The 24855-nt window shown below is 39.0% G+C and overlaps 4 protein-coding genes across 6 annotated transcripts in view; 3 read left to right on the top strand and 1 right to left on the bottom strand.

The window, feature by feature from the left end:
- LOC145228892 (prostamide/prostaglandin F synthase-like) overlaps positions 1 to 6359 on the top strand; it is a 56821-nt gene extending 50462 nt beyond the window's left edge. Inside the window, exon 6 of the mRNA XM_080094108.1 lies at positions 6350 to 6359. The gene's annotated coding sequence lies outside the window, so the exon portion shown is untranslated. The remainder of the gene's footprint in view (positions 1 to 6349) is intronic.
- On the bottom strand, positions 41 to 14193 carry LOC145228865 (sulfoquinovosidase-like). 2 transcript variants are annotated; one of them, XM_080094074.1, is made up of 18 exons: positions 13980 to 14193; positions 13812 to 13906; positions 13368 to 13521; positions 13230 to 13308; positions 12848 to 13013; positions 12549 to 12672; positions 12145 to 12252; positions 11720 to 11840; positions 11170 to 11353; positions 5963 to 6124; positions 5775 to 5892; positions 5169 to 5263; positions 4864 to 5062; positions 4201 to 4320; positions 2590 to 2741; positions 1966 to 2158; positions 1073 to 1294; positions 41 to 639 (listed from the first exon to the last, which is right to left on the bottom strand). In XM_080094074.1, exons 3-18 carry the CDS (start codon positions 13465 to 13467, stop codon positions 518 to 520), a joined length of 2265 nt encoding a protein of 754 aa, XP_079950200.1. In that variant the 5' UTR covers positions 13468 to 13521; positions 13812 to 13906; positions 13980 to 14193; the 3' UTR covers positions 41 to 517. The 2 variants fall into 2 exon arrangements, with proteins under 2 accessions (XP_079950200.1, XP_079950201.1); XM_080094075.1 differs by lacking the exon at positions 13812 to 13906.
- On the top strand, positions 6351 to 10943 carry LOC145228890 (uncharacterized). The gene is made up of 2 exons (XM_080094103.1): positions 6351 to 7024; positions 9369 to 10943. Exons 1-2 carry the CDS (start codon positions 6351 to 6353, stop codon positions 9400 to 9402), a joined length of 708 nt encoding a protein of 235 aa, XP_079950229.1. The 3' UTR covers positions 9403 to 10943.
- A 4166-nt stretch (positions 14194 to 18359) lies between the features above and the next one.
- Positions 18360 to 23545, top strand: LOC145230048 (uncharacterized). Of its 2 annotated transcripts, none has more exons than XM_080095413.1 (7): positions 18360 to 18628; positions 18706 to 18871; positions 19063 to 19331; positions 19666 to 19862; positions 20513 to 20681; positions 21066 to 21249; positions 21935 to 23545. In XM_080095413.1, the coding sequence occupies exons 2-7, from the start codon at positions 18823 to 18825 to the stop codon at positions 22627 to 22629; spliced, it is 1563 nt and encodes a 520-aa protein (XP_079951539.1). In that variant the 5' UTR covers positions 18360 to 18628; positions 18706 to 18822; the 3' UTR covers positions 22630 to 23545. The 2 variants fall into 2 exon arrangements, with proteins under 2 accessions (XP_079951539.1, XP_079951537.1); XM_080095411.1 differs by having other exon boundaries at positions 18360 to 18633.
- The last annotated feature ends 1310 nt before the right edge of the window (positions 23546 to 24855 follow it).

Genomic DNA, 24855 nt, shown 5'->3' with positions numbered 1-24855 from the left:
TACATTTTAAACCTTGGTCATATTTGAACAGATCAAAACCTTCAAAGTGCACAAACGCAGGTAGTGGTTTATTCGAATATATGATCAATATAATCGACAGGAATACAATAAAATAAATCATTTAAGTGCTGCATATGGATTAAAAACATACATTTCAAGTACGGTTTGCTTATAATTGCCACATTTAATGGTTTAGTACCCAGGTCAAACTATTAAAAGTTTCAAAAATAGAACAACGAAAACCTTGTTGCGTTATATCAGGCAAAACCAATTGCGTTTCGCGGTCAGTTCAATTTTTTGCAGTTTGCCTGCTGTAGGCGAAGTGCTCATATTTTTGTCACAAAGCAATGCACGAGATGAAGCAGATTACGTAAAAAAGTACATTCGGCAATAGTACAAAATATATATGTCACAATTTAAGCTAGAGTGTGCCCGATATACTGTTTTTCCCTTTCTTTTTTGTACATGTCAGCACTTGATTTGGGTAATTTTGTGCATGTAAACAGGCTCATCACTTTTAAACGGATAAAAACACATACCAAAACACTTTGCGAAAAATCAGAAATATGAAAATTGTTGGGTTGTTCAGCAATAAATGCCAAGTGAGGTTGCTTGAATCGTCAGGTCTGTAAACGACATCTAAAACAAACAACAGTTTTACTTTGTGATAGGGCCTGAACAGCAGGAGAAAATAAGCCCAGTCAATGGTTATCGGCCAAAACAGTTAATTACTTGATGTGTTGTTTCTCAAAAATACAACATGCGATTAGCGATGACTCGTTCAATGAGCCAAAACGCCATAGTTTTATCACACATTACGGTGCTGGGGCAAATTAGCCATTTTTTAAAACATTTTTTAGTGTTTTTATACTCTTTCGTGTCTTTTGTATTTTTTGAATGTGGTAAAATCGTCTTTATCTGTGAGTACGGCACTTTGCCTACCTAAATGCCCAGGTCTATAAACACTCTGTGAATTTCGTGTTCTAATAAAAACATTTTGATTTTTGTGCGCTTACACAATGTCTCCACATCGTTTGCAAATGTCATAAGTTCAAAAAAAATGTTAACTTACATGGAGCAAACCGCTGAAAAAGTTGACAAACATCGCTCGACTTTCTGTAAAACACTGGTGGGTTTCCAATTTCAGCGTTCACGGCCACAGTTATTCCTCTGCCTTCTTCGTCAGGTACGACATTAATCTCAGTCCCATTCCACAAATACACCCATCGGTCAGGAGGCAGGTAGACTTGCCAGGTTCGTTGTGCCTCCAAAAAGACTGGCGCCACAAGAAGATCTGAAATATACAAAAAAATGCACATTACAGATTTTAACCAATAAAGACTACATTTTTTCACACTTATGAATAAGTCTAAATATGAGCATACCATTGTCTCTTTTTTAGGGGCTTCTAATAGTTTTTTTTTTTGCTTAGCTTGACAACATAAAATTGAACTTATTGAAAGCCCTAAACCATCAGGGGTCGGCAAACTTTTTTGCACAGCGGGCGGCTTTTGAAAGTAAAAATTTACCGCGGACCGGTCTTAAAAAACTACAAATATTTAGCAATAAAAACGCATAAATTAGTTTATCATCCCCGGAATATATGGGCAAAATGTTCATAGCATTTAACCTACAAAAAGTTATACGGCCCGGTAACAAACTCCTCGCGGACCGGTACCGGGCCGCGGACCGGCGGTTGCCGACCACTGCCCTACACTACTTGAGCCCCCACCAAACTTTTTGGTTAGCTATTGCCCTGTAGATCAATCAATAACGTCTGGGCTAAAAAGGTGACCTTCGTAATAGCTGTAACTAAAAGACAGAAATTCGAAACACCTGTGTAATAACCTGTAACATTATTTAAACGTTTTCGAAAATCTAGTTGCCCTAACCTAACGTAAAAATCTCAAAGGTCATGCTTAGATTCCGAAACACAGCACCGTTTTCATAATAAGCAAAACTTACCGGAACCATACAGATATTGAAACTTTATATCGTAGACACTTGGATCGTCGGGATAATGGAAGAACAGCGGCCTTTGGGCGGGATATCCATTGTTTGCGACTTCTTTGGCAACGAACTTATGGTAAGGGGTGAGAAGAGTATAAAGTTGGGTCAATCTCGCAAACGACCGTATAGTTTTCTCTGTAGTGTACACCTTAAATTTGCAGTAAATGTCAGTTGTTCATGATGGTCGCCCATTATTTTTTTGCAATCCACATCCATTAGTTAAATTGTGGTCATTTCCAATAATTTTCAATAATCAAGTAAAAAAAATCGCAGAATTACATTTCGATAAGCAGTTTGTCAAAGGAATATAAAGTCCATAAAATTTTAACTGCAAATTAAAGATAGGCGAGCTTCAACGTTATTTGTTACCCGAATTTAGAGATTTATATTGGCCATGTGCAAAATTATTTGCAGTGTAATTGCTATAACATAAAAGACTTTTCACAAAACTAATAAAAAATGAACTGAAATAATGAATCAAACAAACAAATTATCAAATAAAAGATCTCACAATATTCCGACCACAAAAAAAGCATTGATAACAAAGTTAACTGGTTTGACGTGCGTGGCGTGATCTACCTGCCAATTTCTGTTTGGTCTGTTGCCTTCGTGTGTTCGCAGTATCGGTGTGAAAATGTTCATTTCACCCCAACGCAAAACCAGCTCCTCTGTACGAACCACACAAAGATCGGAAAAATATCCCCCAACGTCGGAATGAGTAAATCCCATTCCTAGCAGCACAACGAGTTTTTGGTTTAACTGGTGTAGTGCTAGGCAAAATACTCGTTGTTTTAAAGAACTTGTAATTTTGCTGACGTTACGCCCATCAGAACGACAAGGCTTGTTTTTTGTAGCAGTGGTTTTCAACCTTACACGGATCGCGTAGCACCGAACGATTTTTTCTATCGTTGCATTTGCCACCCAATTTCTTTTTGAACATGGGTAAGAGATATGCCCATTTTTTTACCAGCCTATACCATATTTCAGAAACCAACAAGGTTAGAAATTTCAAATGAATGTCCAAAACACGAGTTTCGTCCCAAGTCAGGGCTGATCAGTTGGGTGAGTGGAGAATTTTTAATCAGACTCAAATTAAGAACAGAAAGCCACTCGCGCACTACCTGGAAAGTTCTGGTTTAGAAAACTGCTTGGGAGCGTCAACTTTCCTGCGCGGTCCACCAAATATATTACAACTTTATATCCTAATTGCAAAATGCAACGTGATGAAAGCAGAGAAATCGTGTGGAAGTCAACGCTCTACTTTTTTGGAGAAACTTCATTAGAACCGCGTTTAACACGTACGATATCAAACAGACAGCAGCAAACTTTTCATTGAATTGACTTTTCCATGCGTCTTTTAAATTGCATATTTCTTGTCGTGATTACATTTTGGGTTGATTTTGAAAACCCACCGGTCCGCAAAAATTGTTTTAAAAGTTTACCGGTCCGCAAAGTTAAAAGGTTGAGAACCACTGCTTTGGGGCATTTAGAGAAGTGAAATTGTTGCAAGCGCCAAAACGATATGGCAAAAGCAGCGGAATATAAAAAGTTGATTATACAAGTGCGAAGGCTACATGGAAAACAAAAAGGGTCCTGACTTGCTGCCTGATGGTTGCTGGTTTCTATTACACCACACCGCTTAAACGATAACTTGGCGAAGTTGTTAAACAATACACTTGTGGTATACGAGTTACAGCCGATGTTAATGCTCACCCTAACTGTAAGTGGGACCAAATTTGGGGCCGATTAACGTTTAATTATTCCTGAAACAGGCCTAAAATTAGTGCGAAGACAAGGTAAAATACGAGGCAAAAGTCGGACCTAAAACTGGGACCCCTTTCAAAAAAAAAAAATCAAAGCCCGAACACGATCTGAAAAGCACGGGACATCTCACAGATCTGATAGTCATTTTGCGGACAAGAAGCTTGGATTGATTTTATGCGTTTAGCCTTATCCTTCTAAATGTTTGATATAGCCTACTTGCAAACTAGTGGGACCGTTGTTTTTCAAACCATGCGTTTTAAGCATTGGTTTTCACAATGTTCAAACCTGTGCCACCCAAAAACAAAAACTAAAGTTTCATGCACACCAGCATCACGCCAAACAACATTTTGAGGCACATCCACAGTTTTACAAGCAAATGTATTAAGGGAAAAGTGTTGATGCTCTCTTAACACTTTTAAATCTCACCTGACATTCCCATTGACAAGGCAGCGGGTATCACAGAAGCCAATCCGTCAGCATAAGAAAAATCGACGTTTTGATCGCCGGCCCAGTTCACAAGTGTATATCCAGGAGATCGGCCAAAACCTAATGACAAATTTTGCGTTATGTATGTGCAAAAGAAAAGCAAGAATTTTGCTCATGAAAGTTTAAAATAGGATTCATGCAGTTTAACTTAGGCGTGGTGCATTTCCATATCTGTTTTTTTCCGCAAATGAAATATGCCAAAAGACGATTTTCAACATAAGTATTGGGGCATATTTTGGGGTCTGCCGAAAACCTTCACCAACGCCAGTAATTCACGAAGGTTGTTCTGTGGTTGATTTGGAACAAACTTCGGAGAGCCATGCTGAGAGCCATTTTTAACACTAAAAGGAACGATTGGGGCTTGGGGTATCTGCTCTGTTTGCGACAGAAAGTTCAGTACTTGTACTAAGCCACGCCAGCAGGACGTAAGGAGAATGTTGTGTTACATTGAGCGATATTTGGTGCAAGAATGTCGCCACTTGAGCATTTCTTTTCAGTTTTGCCCACTTTTCAGATTGGACTGTTCTGTGTAGCTATGTATTGTTTGCTTTCATGCATTGCACTTGGGACACTTTTTTATTCAACAAAACCGAAAATTCTTACCAGATCGCATAAAGATAAATGTGTCGTTAATTTTCTCGGCTTCGGTGACCGCTTCTTTGTTGAGTTTTGCCCACAGTTCGGAGTAAGAATTGTGCATGCCTTTTGGCGACCTTCCATTAAAATATACGGCGTCCTCGGCAGGAATATATTCGCCGCCAAAATCTGCCATCCACCCCGAAAATCCAAACTCAAGCATGCCCTGTATCAAACCACAAGTCAATTAAACGTAGTAAAAAAGATATGCAATTAAGCGCATATTACATTAGCAGGTTTTAATTTTGAAATTCGACAAGCTAAATTCTTACCTTAAGGACATTCTTGTACCACTTGTAAGCATCAGGATTTGTAAGATCAACAGTACCGCAGTCAAACTCGCCAAAGTCGACTAACTGCGTTTTGCCTGAAAAAAAAACAGTGTTCGAGTTTAATAGTAACATGTTAAATCAAATGCTTTTTAATGTTTCTCAACCTCGGGGCGCGATCCTCAAAGGGGTCGCCAAGCACTTTTGAGGGGGGTCGCGAAGACGCAACCCAATGATTTTATCCGCGTTATAAAAACTTTCCCCGTGACTTCTGTGCAGCATAGCAGCTCACACGGCAGTTTGATTTTGAATTGGCACAGCAGCATTTGCGATTACATACTTTTATCAATTTGGTTTTTGGCTTTTTTGACATGAAAGGCAAGAAAAAGCGAACTTGTTTATGGTGATGTGAGCCATAACCATAATTTTAAGGGCTTGCTGCAGTACAAAATACCAAATTGTTGCAGTGACATTTGTAGTACATGTATGATGATCACATTCTGGTAGTAAAACTTCATTTATGTGTTTGTTAAAGGGTCGCGCTGTGTTAGAAAACCTCTTAAGGAGGTCGCAAAGTAAAAAAGGTTGACCACTATATATTTATCTCACCGGTTTCCTTGCTTTTGATAAAGAAACCTTGTGCGTCGGCGTCTTGGTACATTGGACTGTCTTTAATGACGTGTGGGTTGATATAAGAGAGAAATCGTATGCCAAGTTTCCGCATTCTCTGTAGGTTTGCACTCAGTTATTATGTTTCGAATATTTTGACTCCTAACTGATTGATGCAATCGTCTAACCTTAATTTCCACATCAAGTCGGGGATACATGGTCGGATCCCATTGCCAATTCCAATACACACGCTTGCCGAATGATGTCACGAACTTTCCTGACCAGTCCTGGATCCAAATTCCGCTTACTTTTACGCCACCGCTTTGCAGTTCTTCCACCTTTTGCAACACCTGTCAAAAAAATTTCTTTAAAGTTCCAGCGGATCTGAGAAATCGCTTTTTTGTTTTCGAATATTCTTAATTAGAGTGTTAATTTCTTTAAGATAGATTGGCAACTTTGGAAGAGCTACTAACACCATACCTCACGGCAGATCCACATTTAGCTAATTTTCGATAGGCGGCGCAAAGAGCTGAATTTAGCGGCTGAAGAGGGGTAGAGTTAAAGATGTAACATTCTATGTTGGCGCTCGTAGCGAGCGGACGCAATCAAGTAATGGATAAAGGTCCAAGTTTTGCGCAAGTCACGCAACAAAAGGGTGGGGGCTATTTAAAGAGGCCCACCTGTCTAAGTTTTAAAACGAGAAATCAAAGTAAAAGAGATGATATTTTGAATATCATAGAAAAAGAGAGTTTCTCTGTCAAAAAACTGATTGGAATCTCAGAAAGAAAAGGAAACCTAGTCGACATAACATGCACTACAAGAAAAGATGTTGAGATAAGAAAACCCGAAACTAACTTGCCTGATGAACAGCTAATTAACGGATCGCTCTTGGAAACTAAAAATAGGTCATCAAGGAAACGGCACCAACGAAGCCCAACCGAAGGAAACTTACATCAAGCGAAATCGATAAGTCTAAGTGAACTAAAAATACCAATTTCCTGCCCGAAATGTAAAGAGGAGAGCTACGTAACAGAAAAAAATTCAACATTCTTCTGCTGGAAATGTTCATCAGAGTTCAACATTGCTGCATCGTGCTGCAACGAAATTGATAAATTTTTGGTCCCGGATAAGGAGGTGAAAACTAATTGTGTCACATGCCACCAACCCATGAGAAGGATGCCGTGCTGCCACAAGTTTCAGCCGGAGTACCAAACAGATGAAAGAACTTTCGAATGCGTGGAATGCAGAAGGTATTCAATGTTTTGCATTTGTAAAACTGTTAATGCTATACCAAAACGGACAATGACTACTAACTGTGTGAATAATGCATGCAAATATACGCTTGTCCACTGTAGCTGCGGGAAAATAACATCTCAGTTAATGGGACCTAACAACCCGTACTTGTGTGATTGTGGCTTTGAATATGAATATGATATAGACATTGGTGTAGAACGTATTTAAATGCCTCTCACTGTAATAACCTACAACGTAGCAGGGTTGCGAAACACTAGGAAACGGCGAAGCGTCTTTCATTTTTTAAGACAAAAAAAGTTCGATATAATGTGTCTACAAGAAACGCACTCATCTGCATCAAATCTCAAGCAATGGGAGTTAGAATGGGGCGGGGAAATTGTAGTTTCGCATGGCACAACAAAAAGTAAAGGAGTGGCAGTTTTGTTTTCCAAAAACCTTTCCTACCTGAAACACGACGTGACTGTTGATAATCACGGACGTTATATAATCATTGAGCTTGAAATAAATGACCAGCAGCGCATAACGCTGTGCAATCTCTATGGGCCCAACCAGGACAACCCGCAGTTCTACGAAAACGTCTTTCGGGTTGTAGCTGATAAAAGCGCTAAAAGCGGAACCGCAAATATGGTTTTAGTTGGTGACTTTAACTGCGTACTCAATGATGAGCTGGACAAGACAGGAGGTAGAGCAATGCACACTAACCAACGCGCAAAAACTACCATCTTACAAGCTATGGAAAACCTTGAATTATATGATGTATTTCGTATCAAACATCCCAAGGCGAAACATTACACGCGCACACAAACTAACCCGCACACGGCTAGTAGGCTTGATTTTGTGCTTGTCACAAACGAACTACTAAACAAGACAACCCATATTCAAATTGACCCAAGCACGCAATCGGACCACAGTATTGTTAGACTTACACTCAACCTTGATAAAATACCCAGGGGTAGAGGCTACTGGAAATTCAATACATCCTTATTAGAAGACCGGAAATTTGTAGAAAATACCAAAAAATGGATCGCTGAATTCATCAAAAATAATGATAACGGGGAAGTATCTCCGCAAATCCTGTGGGAAGCACTAAAATGCAATCTTCGCGGTTGCATTATAAAATATGCAAGCGAAAAGAAACGAAAAGCTAAAGCAAAACAAACAGAGCTGGAAAATATACTTAATGAAATGCGAAAATTACCCCAACCCCATGATGAGCGCACAACCACCGAAATCGCAGCTACACAAGAAAAATATGATGATATTATTGAAAGGCATACCAAAAGCGCAATAATACGAAGTAGAGCGCGATGGGCTGAATATGGAGGTAAAAACAATGCATACTTTCTAAACCTCGAAAAACGGAGAATGGAAAAGAAAGCCATTACGCGATTAAACTCAACTTCGAAGATAGAAACGGACGAAAATACAATTTTACGCACTCTTCAAGAGTATTTTAAAACGTTGTACAGCGCGAGCAAAGACCCGTTGTGCACCACCAGCAAAATATACGATTATATTAATAACATAGCATGCCCAACACTGGACGAGGAAAAAGCGCGTATGTGTGAGGGAAAATTGACCGCCGAGAAATGCTTAGAAGCCCTCAGGACAATGAAAAATAACAATCCCCGGGACTAGACGGTTTACCAGCGGAATTTTACAAAACGTTCTGGAAAGAATTAAAACACTTACTGGTGAACGCACTTAACAACGCATTCGAGACAGGTTCTTTTGGTGGACAAATGGCTTGGGGTGTAGTAACCTTAATTCCTAAACAAGAGAAAGATCCTCTATACGCGGAAAACTATCGTCCGATAACTTTACTGAACGCTGACTATAAGATAGCAGCCAAAGCGATCAATAGCCGTATCAAAAATGTGCTTCCGACAATCATCGCCCCCGAACAGACGGGCTTTGTCAGGGGCAGGTACATAGGAGATAACATAAGAACGCTTTTTAATATTTGGGATCACGTTGCCGAGCAAGGAACGTCGGGGGCCTTTTTGTTTTTAGATATTTGTAAAGCGTTCGACTCTGTGAATTGGGACTTCCTTAATGCAGCGTGCTCAAAATTTGGTTTTGGAAACGACTTGTGCAGGTGGATAAAAACGTTTTATGCGGACTCGAAGTGCTTGATTATAAACAATAACCACATGTCAAATCCTGTCAGGGTTGAAAGGGGTGTTCGTCAAGGTGACCCGTTGTCCCCTTCGCTTTTCGTACTCGCAATAGAATTTCTAGCCTTGGCAATTAAAGGGAACAAAAACGTAAAAGGAATCAGTATAGGAAAACAGGAAGTAAAAATTTCGCTATTTGCTGACGACGCCTTACTTTTTCTAGATGGGTCGGAAAGCAGCTTTCGCGCAGCATTTGATGAGGCAAATGTATTTGGGATGCACACTGGCTGCAATATAAATCTCACAAAATCAAGTGCAATGCACATAGGCAAGGTAGAGACAAACCCTAAATACTACCTGAAATCAGAAGGTTTAACCTGGCCTAAAACTTTCGTTAAGTACCTCGGAGTTAAAATTCCTACCACCAGATGTAGTGGTAACCTGTTTACACCAAACTTTGAATCTGTAAGTAAGGAAATTCAATCTGTAACAAAACCGTGGTTGGCAAGGTCACTTTCCTTATTGGGTCGAGTGATTATTATCAAAACGTTGGCGATACCCAAGCTACTTTACAAACTAAGTGTTTTGCCTGTAAATATACCTCGACCGTTTTTAAAAGAAATTAAAAGAAAACTTTTCACCTTTTTATGGGGCTCAAACTGGGAGAGAGTAGCAAGGAACAAACTGTGCTGTAAAATTGAAGAGGGAGGGATAAATATGATAGACGTGGAAGCCTACGTCAAATCAATACGTTTTTCTTGGATAAGAAAACTATTCGATACTGCTTATGTCTCGCTTTGGAAAAGCATCGAAACGAATATTACTTCTCTACATACCATGATATGCATCGCAGCCACCAATCTAAAACCAACCCATAAACAAGTTAAAAAACTAACACCCCTCAGGACGTTTTGGTCATCGGTCGACCTTTGGAAAGATTGCGTAACCCAGTTTTGGCAGCAGCCCACTGTTTACAACAACTGCATGTGGTTAAATAGAAGTGTACTGTTCAAGCGAAAACCAATCGCCTACGAGAATTTCGTTAACGCTGGGATACTTGAATACCACCAAATTATTGACAACAAATCGGAATATCAAACTTTCAATAAAGTTTGCGAAATTTACGATTTGGCAAACAACAGTAAAAATCATTCTGACTACCAGTGTCTAATCGCGGCTATTCCCACTACATGGGAAACACACACCTCAAGTAAAATCTACAGACAAACTTCCACTGAAAAAATATTGGCAGGTATACGCAACAAATTACCAAATAGCAAAAATGCATACCAGTTTTTCGCGTCAATAAACCTACAGCGGCCGACAAAGCAAGAAAATAAATGGGAGGAGATTTTACAATGGGAACCGCTCACCACTGAAAAATGGGGAGAAATGTACAAAAATCTATACGATTGCACAGTGGAAACAAAATTACGCTCCTTCCAAATTGAGATTAATCTTAGGGCTATTGTTCTAAACGACACCCTTTATGGCTTCGGGATTGCTGATGCTGATGAGTGCACTTTTTGCGGCGTGTGCAAAGAAACTATGTTACATTTATTTTGTGAATGTGTATGTATACAGGCATACTGGGAAAATGTTAGTTCATGGATCGACAGTGTTCTAGGCTGCCGAATCGTTTTAAATAATGGTATAAAAACGTTTGGACTTCATAATGAAAAAATTGATCACTATTTTTTGAAACTTGTGAATTGTATGCTTTTAAACGCCAGATTTGTCATCTACAGATGTAAACTACAAAAACTGAAACCAAGAGTAGACATGTTTGTCTACCAAGTGAAACGAGTTAAAGATGTAAATTTTTGAAAATTTTACCTTAGAAACTAAGCATATGGTTTTAAATGGGTTAAGTGCTCTTTGCCTCCACCTATCTTAAAATAGTTAAATGTGGGTCTGCCGTGAGGTATGGTGTTAGTAGATTTTCTCACAACTTTTGTCAAGATTTCACTGTCGTGCGCGTCCGGAAAAGGGGTTAAAAACACTAATTTGGATCCATTTTTTACCTCGTCAGTTCCACCTTGTACGCCAATAACTGCACCGTTGTACAGCCATTCAGGCGGTGTCGGTTGTCTGCCCAGAAAATCCGTAAGTCGTTCAAGTAGCTGTTTCCACGTCACCGCTGTGTTGAAGTGAAATTTTGCTTGTGCAATGTCTTCCCACAGTTCCAGCTCATGACAATTTTCGTTCCTGGGTAATAATGAACAATATAGGGACAATTGCTGAATCGAAAGAATTGTGACAGATACCATCAGTTTGTCGGTTAGTTCACGATGTTTATTGTTTTACAGTTTTTGTCAGAGCAGACCACACCAAAAACGGAAATACGCAACGGGGGTAAAATTTGACAATTTTGAGAAGCAAATATAAGAAAACACATGTGCTTTGTTTAATGTGAAACTAGATTGAGTTTTCACTTCGGCAGCAGTAAAATTTATTAGATTACCAAGATTGAAATTGAACATTAATCAAATAACGGAACTTGTTACATGACCTTGTTTACAACATTTTCTATTCTGGAAATGTTGTCACACAACCACTTTTTCAAGGTCTTACGTGAGATTAACGAGGCTGAAGAACGAGAAATCAAGGTGCATGAAATACATTCGATCCGATACAAAGGTTGGTTGCGGCCAATAAGTAGTGTGATAGTCTCCGCCAGCACCGGCGATTAGGTCTGCAAATATTGACAAACCGATTCGGTTACTCTTTAATAAAGCATAAGAAAGTTTAGTAGCATTTTTTGCATTGGATGTATCCAGTGGTGGGATTCAATTTTTTGTCAGCCGGTTCTGTCACAAAAGTCATATTTTTCAGCCGGTTTTGTTACAAAAAGTTCATTGACAGTAACCGGTAATGCTAACGGGTTCGCTGATCTCATGAAATTTCGCGAGACGGTTCCATAGAACTGGTGCGAACCTGCTGAATCCCACCACTGGATGTATCTCTTTAAAGGGTTTAGCATTTGGTATATTTCTCACCAGCAAAGTATGTAACTATGGTGCTTTTATTGCGACCAACACCCTGCTCCCTTGCCCACATTGGGTAGCTGCGACCTCGCAAAGAAAAATAGCTGAATTGCTCGCCTCCTGCAAACAATTGTATAGCTTTTAGGGCACACAATTTAAAGTGATGAAAACAGACAATACACAGATACTGGAAATGTATGACAACAGCGTTTTTGGCATTGTTTTGGTTCAAAAATTAACACAGTAATATCTCCCAAACTGTATATCTTAGTGGACACTCCTAAAAGCATGTTTCTTGTTTAGGAATAAAAAGAATAATCTTGAACAACAGGCCATCTTAGTAAATCTTAGAGTACAACTATAGTTTTTAGTGTTTTAGTTGTTAAAAAAATTGTTTTGTACATATTAGACCATACCTCCATAAATAGTTTCTTTGACGTCTGCCCAAAATTTCAGCCACAATCGATTGTATTCACCACCAGTAATTTTGTCGACAGATATTGTAGAAATCATTCCTTCATTTGAAAACTTTAAATATATCTGCAAAGAAAATGCTCTGTGACAATATTTTTTACCATTTTTACATTTGTTACCAGCAGTTAACTATTTGTCATGTTAAAATGTGTTAAGCTTACATATTAAAGTAAAAAAGAAGTATATTTTACAATGATACTTTATATTTTGTTTAAAAAATTGCAAGGTAAAATGAACTTACACTTGGAGTACCTAGGTCGTGAAAAAAATTTACAATAAAACTTTCATTTGATGCTGATACCACTTCTGTGGAATTAATTTCATTGTCTAGAACTTTAAAAGAGTTCAATGACACCCGGTCACTAAGAGTGGAGGAGATGTCAAAATTTCCATGATCGTTTTTGTAACTGAAATGCATTTTGAACAAATTTTACTTGTGATAAAAGTTATAAAAAAACTTTTGCGGTTAAATGCAACTAACTTTTATTAAATAAATTTGAGAAGAACAAGTTTGTGTGCTTGCTTTTATAATACAGCAAATTTTAAATAACTTAAGTATGCTTTAAATTTCATTTTAAATCTCCAACTGTTCACTGAAACTAAACATATTTTATTTTTAATACCTAGCGGTACCAACACCCAAATGTACTGCTGGCTGGGCAGATGTGTGCTTTAAAATCAGCCTGTTGTCCAAAAAGATTTCTAAAATGAAATGGTATTAGTCATACAACACAACAGTTTTTTACAATTTGTGTGTTTACCAAGGCTGTGAATATTTTTCTTGAATGTAAACAAACCACATGTTGTTTCAACATTCCATGTGATTGCAAAAATTGCCAAGGATACACTAATGATTTGCATCAATACGGTTTTGCTCTACAATGAACAATATCACAACACAGGATGCAAAAAAATCTGGTAAAAACAGTATTAGTCAAACAACAAAAAGTTACTACACAAATAGTGGAACACAACACACTCAATGATTGTCTACAAAAAAAGTAAAACTACTTTGCATCAAACAGAGGTAAAAATCATGCAGCATGCATCTGCTAAGAATAATGTAATACAAATGGTTGTTTTGTTTGCAAATAGTATTTTTTTAAAAATTTTCATTCGGACAGGACAATTCGCTAAAAAATAAAACCTGGGCACAAATTACTTGCGAACTACCTAAATGTGATAAAACTACACATCATACACACCAAATATTTGGTTTCCACTACACATGGCCTGTAAATTAATCCATTTGCACAAGATACTTGATAACTTGCGAACTACCAAGATAACTTGCTGTTTTCTAACAAATGTTGTGTAAAAATATATTAATACATTTTTTTCATCATTAAAGTATTCAAAGAGTATGTACAGACCTTCATATCTTCTACAACTAGAAACATAATGCACAACATAACATCGACAAACAAACGTTTGCAGAATGATGTTTCCGAACCGACGCCCTCAAAACGCCCCTGTTTCCTGAGCAAATTCTGCCAAACCTTTGCTTTTCGCGGGTCAGTACAAAGGTCAGCCAATGAGCCAAGTGTGTTAAAACTGCTGATGCATTGAATTCCTGTTGACATTTCGTTTGAAGATCATATTTTGGCAATATCCAATTGAAAAAATAAGTCATGTTTTAAATTTAGGCTACATTTTAAACGACAACACTTAAATACTGAATGTAGGCTACTATTAAAATTACTAGCTATAAAATATCATTTCTGTGAGATGGCGTTACCGTGTTTTATAGTAGCCTATTACAACGGTCTTCAAATATTTTTGGAGCTAGTCTTAACGTCCAGCTACCTAAAGTAAAGAAAAGCAACTAATTAAGACCATTTTTTTGCATTGTAAGAAATACAAGCTAAGTGTTCCAAGAAACATATGCTCAGTGTTTCAAGTCAAACACCTCATCCGAAATCGTGATACAGATGCCCAAGGTTGGGGTAGAGCTACAAACACTGGAACTTGCCTAGCGTCCGGTCTGGGATTTTCCGGTAAGTGGCGCAACGGAGCATAGGCGTTTATGGTGCTGACTCAGCAATTTGGGTTTATGGTAAGAATAATGGGCGAGTCAGCACCATTACCGCCGGTAGAGCTACTAACACTGAGCTTGGGCTGGCCCCCGGCCTAAGAACTTCTGGTAGGTGGCGCAACAGAGCATTTGTAAAGCTCTGGACGTCCATGGTTTTGTATTGATAAGGTGGGACAAACTGTTTTTCAATAACAAAATAAAGTTTGATTGAACCTCGGTATGAAAACAGCTGGTTGCATAAGTTTTTTAACTGTTTTCATACATTTTACCCTAAGCCGTTTTCAAAAATACAACACTCACCCACGTTCTTCTTCCTGGAAAATCTTTGCGAAACGATTTCCAGCAGGCAAAAACGATGTCTAGGTATATTGCTTTAGTAAGTTACACCCTATATTAGGTGGTGGTTATCGTGTATTGCGTGACATTGTGTAGGAGTTTGTACCAAACTAGCAAAAACATTTTTTCACTCCCAATGAATATCAAATCCAGTGTTTCCTTCATTAGTTTATACATTTAACAAAAACCTATGCCGTTGTATTTACGGTTTGTGGTTCAAAGGTTCCAAGTTTAAAATAACTCGGTTTGAAAATGCTAATTAAGAAAACTTCCATTGATTTTAGCAACGGAAAACGCAGATTCATGTTTGCATATTCACAAAAGGTTATAGATTATTATCCGCACCAAACTTACCGGTGGGCGAAGTCGGGCAAATAGTTGACTTGATAAAGGGAAACATTGCAACACACAATTTGTTTATGCTGTTTAGGCTAAAGAATTACATGACATTAAAAATCTATTTCATAAAAAACCTGATCCCATTCAGTGATGTCACTTTAAACATTGTGTCAGTAGCGGCTTTTACTCTAAACCAGTGGTTCTTAACCTGTGGGTAATTACCCCCAAAGGGGTAATTTGGCATTTTAAAGGGGTAACATAGAGGGGTAACATAGAGCTTAGTAGCTAAAAAGCAGTATCAACCCTCCCATTAACTGCATTTGAAATGAACCTTTGAATGTACAATAAATAATGACTTTGTTTTTCTGTGGGTTTATTTTGGATTGCAAGCTATATATTAGGCGATGTTTTTCTAAAAAAGGGTAATTGATATCCATCAAAACATTTTGTGGGTAACAACAGAAAAAAGGTTAAGAACCACTGCTCTAAACCATGAGTCAAACCGGAACTGAACCCGAACCGAACCCGAACCGCTAATTACGATTTTCCCAAAACCCGAACCGGAGTTGAACCCCATTCTTGCTTTGGTGTTGGACCCCAACCGGAACTGAACCATTAAAAAATGCAGTCTGTTTCATATTTTGTTTTTTTTTTTCGAAACAGCGCACCCGAGATAACACTTATAGGGGGTGTCAAAAACAACAGTGCACTATCAAAATTCTTCTGGAGTTTTATAAGGCCAGGTAGATGATCGGTAGATTAAATAGAAACAAATAAAAATTTGAACCGGTTTAAAAACCGCAAACCGGTCCGGACCGGATAATTTGCCCAAACCGGAACAAAACCCGAACCCGAAACTATACATTTTCAAAAACCTGAACCGAACTCGAACCCTTAAAAACAAAACGAAGTGAACCCGAACCGAACCTGAACCCATATGACAAGCGGTTCGACTCCCTGCTCTAAACACCTTTCGATGACAAACACGGAAAGCAAATAACTTTTATCACTGATTTAACGCAAAATACTCAATACACAAACAAAAATTCTTGTCTCGGCAGGATGGCAAGTTTTTTTATTCCGAAACCTATAACATAATGATGATGACCGAAACCAACTGATAATAGCGAAGCAATAGTTGCCTTTTTAACATAGTTTATAGTTTGACTCAGTGAAACGTGTTGTTTAAATGATCTCGTTTTCAGGTCACTTTATATCGTTCTGTTAAATTGTCAATTTCCATCTCGTTTCAAATTATTTTTCAACAGACGTCCTGAGGGATTTTTTTCCTCGCAAGTTTGACACGCTAGGCACAAAACGTTGTCAATCATTTCATGAAACGTTGTCCCTGTGGTCCTGACACGGGAAGAGTTGACGTTTCCCGAGTAGATTTTTGGATAGGTCGAGTGCTCAGCGATGCAGGCGTGATTATTGTTTGATGCAGCAATTTTGAAAGTATTGGAAAGCAAAGTAAACGATTGTTTTGAGACTATAATGATACTAGACCTAATCGGATAAATTAGGTTCGAGCCGAAACTGAATATTCAGGAGAATCAACAGAATCGTTTATGACCTTACGCGAAGTGGTACGCTACGCTTTTGACACAAAAACATGACTTTAACTCCCGGGCAAACCGTTGCTACAACAGAACAGTTGTGTAACATTATCATCGTAGATGTGTGGGTTTTACGATTGCCTCGGCCGTCGGTGTTAGCCTGCGAATGAATACTGATCGTTTGTCTGAAGTGGACAGAACAATAATATGCTTAAAAAGTAAAAACAGTTGACGCGATTTTAGTTATTACGCAGTTTGAAATATCGTGTGGTACCTAATTGGATAGAAAAGACACGACTTACGCTTTAAAATTGTGTCCGTAAAAAATACGGTTACAGCCGAATCGCAACACATTATTCGGCCGAAACCGATTTTTTGTGAAAATGGCTGATTCGACCGAATTTACACCAGTAGCTGAGACTGCAGACTGAAATCTGTTTAAGGCAGAGTGACAGCTTGTTTTCTTTCCGGTGCTGTTTAGCATTTTGTGAAGGCGCTATTAAGGTGATGATTAATCACCCATCAAAATGCCAAGGAAGTCCTTGTTTTGGACACTGGTCTGTCGAGCACACTGCCAATATTGGTCATTATGTGAGCAAATTAATTTTGTGAGATGGACAAGCAGCTGTTCAACGTATTGCAATGTCGCTTTGGTAAACTTGGTTTCACCTCGTAATTTGCACGTCATTGTCGATGTAATACCCCACATATTGGTAGTCATAACCACCTAATGGGCGCAGCGGTTATTTCCGCAACGTTTTGAATTAAGACAAAATTAAGACTGAATTAAGAAAATGTCTTCTCTGATCGGCAGTAGTCATTTGGCGAATATACTGCCAGCCCAATCACTTACAAATGACAGGAAGTTATATCACGTGGTACCAGCAGATATGTTGGTGTCTTGTAATGGCGTTTATGCAATTTGTTTACAGCGCGGTCACACACCGAAAGGTCGACATCCTTTACAGGTTCTCGGTTGGCTGCAGGTTCAAAGCTTTCCCTTACCTCAGGTATAAAATGCGCATATGGATCCCAGAAATATCGCAATGATGAGGCAACGTATCCGGCAATCGTCAATGTAGAAATTAGCCGCGTGACTCGCTCGCCGATGGCAACAAACAACCGCCGTAGGATTGCAGGACAGTATTGTGGTTCAATTGCTAAAAAAATGTTCTGTTGTAGGTCAATCGCTTGGGAGAGTTTGGCTCTCAAACCACTCACGGCCAAGCAAAATGGCAACTTCCATGCTTGACAGATGTAATAGCTTCATGGCATTTTTGAATTGTTACCGAAACAAGGTACGTTGGCTACGATTCAGTTCGATAGAGGTGTTGCAAGAATGCCAGTGCATTGGGTCAGCAGTCTTTGTAAAGTCAGAGTAAAGCAGTTTACTTTTTTTAATGCCAGCGGATGGAGGGCGTTAAGTCTTCGCGTGTCGGACGTATACACTTCGGCATACATGGGAGTTCTTTCGCGCCAAAGATTTGACGGTGCGCAGTCCAAATGTTTAGACAAGGCTGTCAATTGCGTCGGCAGAGCAACCAGTTCCAAAGGCAGAAAGCAGTGGCAGCATCAGTGTGCCTCGTGTGATAAAATGTGGGCGAGCTGTTATTTCCGCGCATGTTGTGGTTGTTGTTCTGCTAATAGGAATGCACGAAGAAGGCTCGCGTTATGTCAGAAAAAAACTACCGTTGCGTATTCATGCCAGTCATGAATAACAGGTTGCTGTTGTTGCAGGCGAAGACAGAAAAACATGGTAAGGTAGTAAACACTGCTGTTTATAAAGAAGCAGTATATTATTATGTTGTGCTTAATATTAAACATGTTTTCCAGGTAAAGTGTTCCGCAGTTTGTATTATAGGTAAAGAAAAGGATTCATTAGTTGTGACTTTTCAATAAAGGATTGATTTGTTGTGATTTATTAACAATTTTCAACATCAAACGGTCAAAATGTCTTTAATTCAACAAGAAAGAATTGTGGCCAACATTTCCCAGACAGGTAAGAAGGGCTATTACTCTGTAACCGTAACATACATTAGCCCTCGGTCAAGATTCGTCTTCCCGTTATGGGTCGACGCAAATCAAGAAATATATGGAGCGGCTATTGGTGGCCTGTTTTAGGCACGCGTTTGACCGCAAACGTATATGTAAAATAGGCTTGATATTAACGTTTGTGCGTTTTATCCACAGAATCGGCAACCGCTGGAACAAGTAATTTGCCTGTTTTAGCTGGATTCGAATTGGCGCCTTGTCAACAAGACACGGAAGGTCCTGGTTACTTTGAGGTTTTTGCCTCTATGACTGGCACCGGAATAGGCCTAACTAACTTGATTGTGATTGCTGTTATACTTTGGGGTGGTAGAAAGCTTCACAAAGCGACATTTTACTGCATATGTAACCTTGCTGTGGCTGATATGATGGCTGGCATGTTGCTTCTGTGGATATTCGGGTTGCAAAAAGTAAGTACACTTATGTGTTGTTGTTGGTAAATATATTGCTCTGTTTCAAATCTTTAGACTGTGTGAGCATGCCTAAAAACTTATCGTCCTTACGCCGCTTGTTTGGAGTTAACAAATTACGTCCGCGTGCAACTTGTTTTATTTGCCTAACCCAATGATCTAGCTTCTGGCGTGCCAGCCGTTCCCACGATAAGACAATGGTGTAAATAAAGCCTATTTGCAAAACAACCACTACTTACTGCCAATAGAAATTGCTTGCAACCATATGCAGCCAAAGGCGTATGTCTTTAAAACGCAGTTTTGACTGAATTAGCCAATCAACATTTTACCCCAGGTCGTTTTGCCGTTTCGAACACCCGAAGCCGAACTTGTACAAAAAAGCATTTGGACAACGACAGTTTGGTCCTCCATATTTAGCCAACTTGTCATTGCGGTTGATCGCTATTGTTACGTCACCAAGGGAGCGCGAGGCGAGGGAGGTGCATCGCGAAGTCGTCATTGCGAGAAATGGGGAAATAAGAAACGGAAAAGGTAATTTTGTGTTGGTGTACAAGCAATTGAGGAAGCTGTTGTTATGTCGGATATTGTTTTCTTGCTGTCTGGAGGATTATGCGGTTGTTTAATCTTTAATGGAGGGTTTCCAATTTGGTATTTTATGCGCAGGGACATGGTTACGTTTCGCAGTAATTAAAGAATCGTGCTGCGCGACATCGCATGAAGTTAGGGGCTAGACCAGCCTTAAGTCCACTTCAATTGGCGCGGCGCCGATTCGTGCAGTTTCGACCTTCCTGTGGGAGTTGCCATAAAATTCACCGCGAAAGCTTTTATCCGACTAGCTCAGGGCATAGCCTGACATCAAAAGGTTAATAAATTGAATATGAATCATTCACAGTAGTAGGCACGCTGACTGGGACTTTAAAACCTCCCGCGGTAAGTCACTCTTCTTGCGGTTTTCAGTCCCGGCTTCCCACGGCGTTTCGCTACAAAAGCGGGCCCTGGAAAGTGGCCATAATTATTTTTTTCCTCGACACCCGCTTTCAATTGCCAGGTGATCATAGCTCGCTGGGGGAACGTTGGCTTCCCAGCTCAAATCAATTTCCATTTCGGGATCTGCCAATCTCAAGGCTTAAAGCACGCGTATACAGGAAAACGTTCTGACCGCCACCTTTTGTTGATTGCAGGCTCGTCAAAGTTGGAATTGCCTTAACTTGGCTGGTACCCATAGTCACGTTCGTGGTGCCGGTGGCCGCTGGCTGGAACTGCCTAGATGCATGCTCCTGTGTAGCTCAGTCCAACAGCTCATCGGGAGTTTTTTTCATGGTGTGCTCACCAATCGAATACTGCTCACAGGTTGGTTATTAAAGGCGTTATTTAAGTCGGCTGATTTGTCAAGCGTATTGGGGTCCCGTAGAACGCTACTTTATGTTCAAATAAACCAGCATCCTAAACCGCCTGTTAATTGTTATCTTCGGTTGATTATGCAACTTTAAAACAGTCCATGATTTTATTTTGTATTGCTGCAAACGCGTCAAGTATATTTTAGAATAAAACGGTTTATTCCCTATCCATTTTATTATTATTCGTAATGTCTTGATGGAAATACCATTCTAACGGACAGGCCATTGCTATAAACTCTGACAAACTGTTTACTGATACTGTATTCCCTTTTTAAGTAAACTGTTGTATTGTTCAAGCTATACGAATTGCAAACTTATTTTACCTAACTGTTTACAGGTCAACCCACCTTTTTCGAAGGGATCCATGCTCTACCTTGGTATGACTTTGATCTTTATTCCAATAATTCCTTGCGTTCTCTATGCAAAAATATATTACTACGTCAGTCTGTCAAGTCATAAACTGAAGCCAGCTTCCTCAACCTACTTGTCCAGAAACTCCGACGCTGCCTATAACTCTGCAGGTAATTTAGAAGTTAAACGTCAGTTTTACGAGTTTTCTTTAATAAATTCGTTGATCGGCGTATCTCAAACTTCTTGATTTTTTTATTATAACTCCCAGTCCAAGCTGAGTATATGTTTGAAACTATTTATCACCTTCAAAGCAAAAGCTTAAGCATACGTCTAAAAAAGAGTTTATTTCTTGTGAAAGTATTCTCACAACAACATGCATGATAAATTTTAACCGCCTTGGTTTGATTACCTTGCGTGGGAAACTGGGACTCGTAAGAAAGGCAGATTTTTACGTTACAGACAATGCTAAAACAACCACAAAATTTTGCACCAACACTCACCTTCTTTTGTTACTTAACAAAACAAGGGACTATATCTTGTCACTGTTACACCATTTCTTGTCACTTTCAAACCATTTCTTGTCACTTTCAAACCATTTCTTGTCACTTTTAAACCATTTCTTGTCACTTTCAAACCATTTCTTGTCACTTTTAAACCATTTCTTGTCACTTTTAAACCATTTCTTGTCATGCTTAAACCATTTCTTGTCACTGTGTCACATGTCTGTCCCATTTTGTTTTACAAAGTTCGTCATGTTAAAGCCATGGTTAGATGTTAACGACTATACAGAAGTCTGTTTTCATTAAAGCAAACCAGGATACAAGCGAAACCGACATGCATTACAATGTTGTGTAGATTACCAAGTTTCCGGGCCAAAGTCTCTGCTGTCGCCTTCAGATGTGTCGACTAACGATGGAAATCAAAGCACCACCTGTGATGCGGGACGCAAAACAAGACAGCCCTCGTGGAAAAAGCGTGTCTTTGTCAGTCGTCTGTTAAGTAAAAATGCGCGTTCTCGCAATCGTGAAAGTCGTTACAGCCAGGAAGGCAACCTGTCCAATCGGAGTGGTGCAATGCATGGGAACAAAGCCGCTTTCCTGAAAAGAAGCCGTAGAAGGGATATGCGACTATTGCGCACCTTGATCATTATTCTGGCTCTTTTGCTTGTTAGCACCGTGCCTCTCGGTTTGTTGTTTATCGTTACGTTTGCCGAAACCGACAAGCGTTACGTACAAGCGGCAAAGGTCCTGCTCACCACGTCACTGCTCAATTCAATGATCAACCCGTGGATCTATTTCTGGCGTTTTCCGGAGATGCGCAAGGCAATACGCAATATCTTCTGCGGATGTTGTCGCACCGGAACAAAAAACAGGCGCAGGAATCAATTGGACATCAACCCGTCAAGCGGAAGAAGACAGGATGACTCCCGGGTGAACCAATACGTAACAGGAGCTTCCGACAAAGGTCCAAGACTATTGGGTCCTCTAGGTAGCAAAACAGAAGGCTCTGCTACTAAAGAACCAACAAGCAGTAGCAACAGTGCCTTTTGAAGCACAATTCTCAACTGTTGCTGTTATTAGTTTTTGCGTGGGACTGTCGTTGTTCGCTTTGGTTAGTGCCAAGCGATTTATTAGAACATAAAGATTGTATAACCAGGGGGCGTAAGTGATTTGCGGGACTTCCTAAATACAGGATGTTTAGGACTTTGCTATTTTCTATAAATATAACAGTGACTTTCTAAGCACCAAAGAGGTTGTTGCAAAGACTTTCGACCTTTTATTGTAATAAACCTATATTGACTATATAACGATTTGTATGTGTCGTCACTTTGGTTTTCAAAAACGGCCAAAAATGAAAATGTTTAAGAGGACGAAAATAAAATTAAAAGCCAACCTTACAGAAACTTTCCTTATGGCCATGATGGCCGTACACAATACAAGCATAAACAGCTTTTAAATAAGTCTCAACGAAACGTTTGCGCATGATAAATCATTTGAACTATGTATTGTATTGTTTTGGGTCCAGGATCTATGATGTCGCAATCCGCAAACGTGTACATGTTTATGAAAAATATGTAACGTTTTTTTTACTATTGGGTTGGCTAATGTCATGAATTGTATACCAAAACAATTGTACAACTTTTTGCAAATGTTGGTATCTTGATACGTTTTTTTTTTAATGATCCCGCGCCGTATTGTGCAACCGACATCCATACCACCAAAACAATGGCAATTCAAAATCCTGTCTATTTCCAGAGAATGCGATGGAAGTAGCATGTAAACAAATTTATAGGATTCAACAACGTGCCGTGGCAATTGGGCTTGTAAAACGGTTGGCGTTATGGCTGTCTCAAAACATTATCTTGTGTCGTGTGCATAACGCTTTTGATCTTTTTTTGCAAAATTGCAAAATTCATTGGTAATAGTTTTTACGCCGTAATAAATTTTGTACATGTTTTGGTAAAAAGATCGTGGATGACAGCAAGGAGTTTGCAAATTCAAATGCATTATTTTGACAGTAGCCTATGGCTTAGATTAGACCTTGCGACCGGATTTTAAACAAAATGAACGTGATAATTATTATAATATCCACGTGATAATATCCACAATGTTTATGGACTGTTACAAATTATTTTTTATTGGCAGTGTCGAAGCAGTGAAAGCAATTGTAAATTTACCCCTGGTTTTCACACGACAAAATACTAAGGTCAAACGGGTATAGAATATCAAATGGTCACACTTGATGGTATAGCCTGGGAGGCAAAGGGGGCCTAATAATAATTCAACCTGTATATTTTGACGATATTTCAAACCAACTAGCTGAAAATGTGTTTTTGCGGTCTACGCCACTGACCACAACTGCCTAATAAAACGTACCAAATATTTAGGCGCTGCACAAAAGTCAAGGTATAAAACTAGGCGTAGCTATTCAATTTTGGGAAGGTCAGTAGGGAAATATTAAGAGCCTTTTAAGGACATATATTTTATCTTCTAGAATTAGATTTTTGGTGGTGTTTGACGATAAAAATTCAATAAAATTCATTTTAACTCCTACAAAAAAAACATTGCTCGAGGTTAAATTTCGACTTTCGGCATATTTCCACACCACAATCCAATACTTATTGCGACCAACGTTCAATTTTTAAAATTATAACCTGTAGCAATTAGATTTTGCGACCATTTTATTTGTCACTTTTGTGGCGTCACACAATATTGTCACATGACGCCTTTGTCGCGCTTGAGTTGTTTCTCAGTCCCAGTTTAACAAAGCGGAACGAGGCAAACGAAAAATGTTTGTCGATGTGCTTGGGGTTTTTACAAGGCGTTTACCAGCAGTTATGTTGGCAGGAGAAGGTTTAGTTTTCTTGCGTGTGATTGCATGGTTAACTGATGTTTTGTTGAGAAGTATTTTGTGTGTTTTATTGGTGTTGTTTATTCACAGATAAGTTAAATAAGCATTTCCAATTTATTTGTCAATTTCGAGTCTTTTTGTTTAACGTTTGATAAGTTGCCCTTAGTTTTTTTATTAAGCACATTTTAAAATATTTGTTTTGTAATAATGTTAAAGAGTTATAACAAAGAGTCATAAAGAGCAGTTTATTAAGTTGAGAGTTATATTGACATTGTCAGACTGTCAGTCTATATTGAAAATTTCCGGAGAAATCAAAGAAAGGAATTAAGCATTGTGTAAATTAAAATGAATGGTGGAAAGTCTTTAAAATTGTCCTTAGTTTGGCAAAGGAGTCAAAATCGACTAAGCAATATTCCAGTAAAACG

The sequence above is a fragment of the Phallusia mammillata genome, chromosome 5, assembly GCF_965637545.1.
Source record: "Phallusia mammillata chromosome 5, kaPhaMamm4.hap1.1, whole genome shotgun sequence".
Lineage (NCBI taxonomy): Eukaryota > Metazoa > Chordata > Ascidiacea > Phlebobranchia > Ascidiidae > Phallusia > Phallusia mammillata.
Note: the sequence above shows the minus strand (reverse complement) of the source record. Positions and strands in the feature narration are given on the sequence as shown.

Bases quoted from the DNA above. Each gene is read 5' to 3' on its own strand.
- LOC145228890 (XM_080094103.1), top strand. From the start codon at position 6,351: ATGTTGGCGCTCGTAGCGAGCGGACGCAATCAAGTAATGGATAAAGGT. The intron at 7,025-9,368 runs GTATTCAATGTT...TACTTTTTCTAG, and splicing joins GAATGCGTGGAATGCAGAAG to ATGGGTCGGAAAGCAGCTTT.
- LOC145230048 (XM_080095413.1), top strand. From the start codon at position 18,823: ATGTCTTTAATTCAACAAGAAAGAATTGTGGCCAACATTTCCCAGACA. The intron at 19,332-19,665 runs GTAAGTACACTT...ATTTTACCCCAG, and splicing joins GGATATTCGGGTTGCAAAAA to GTCGTTTTGCCGTTTCGAAC. The intron at 19,863-20,512 runs GTAATTTTGTGT...TGTTGATTGCAG, and splicing joins GGAAATAAGAAACGGAAAAG to GCTCGTCAAAGTTGGAATTG.
- LOC145228865 (XM_080094074.1), bottom strand. From the start codon at position 13,467: ATGCAAATCATTAGTGTATCCTTGGCAATTTTTGCAATCACATGGAAT. The intron at 13,309-13,367 runs GTAAACACACAA...ATTTCATTTTAG, and splicing joins GAAAAATATTCACAGCCTTG to AAATCTTTTTGGACAACAGG. The intron at 2,159-2,589 runs GTAGATCACGCC...TGCAAATTTAAG, and splicing joins GACCAAACAGAAATTGGCAG to GTGTACACTACAGAGAAAAC.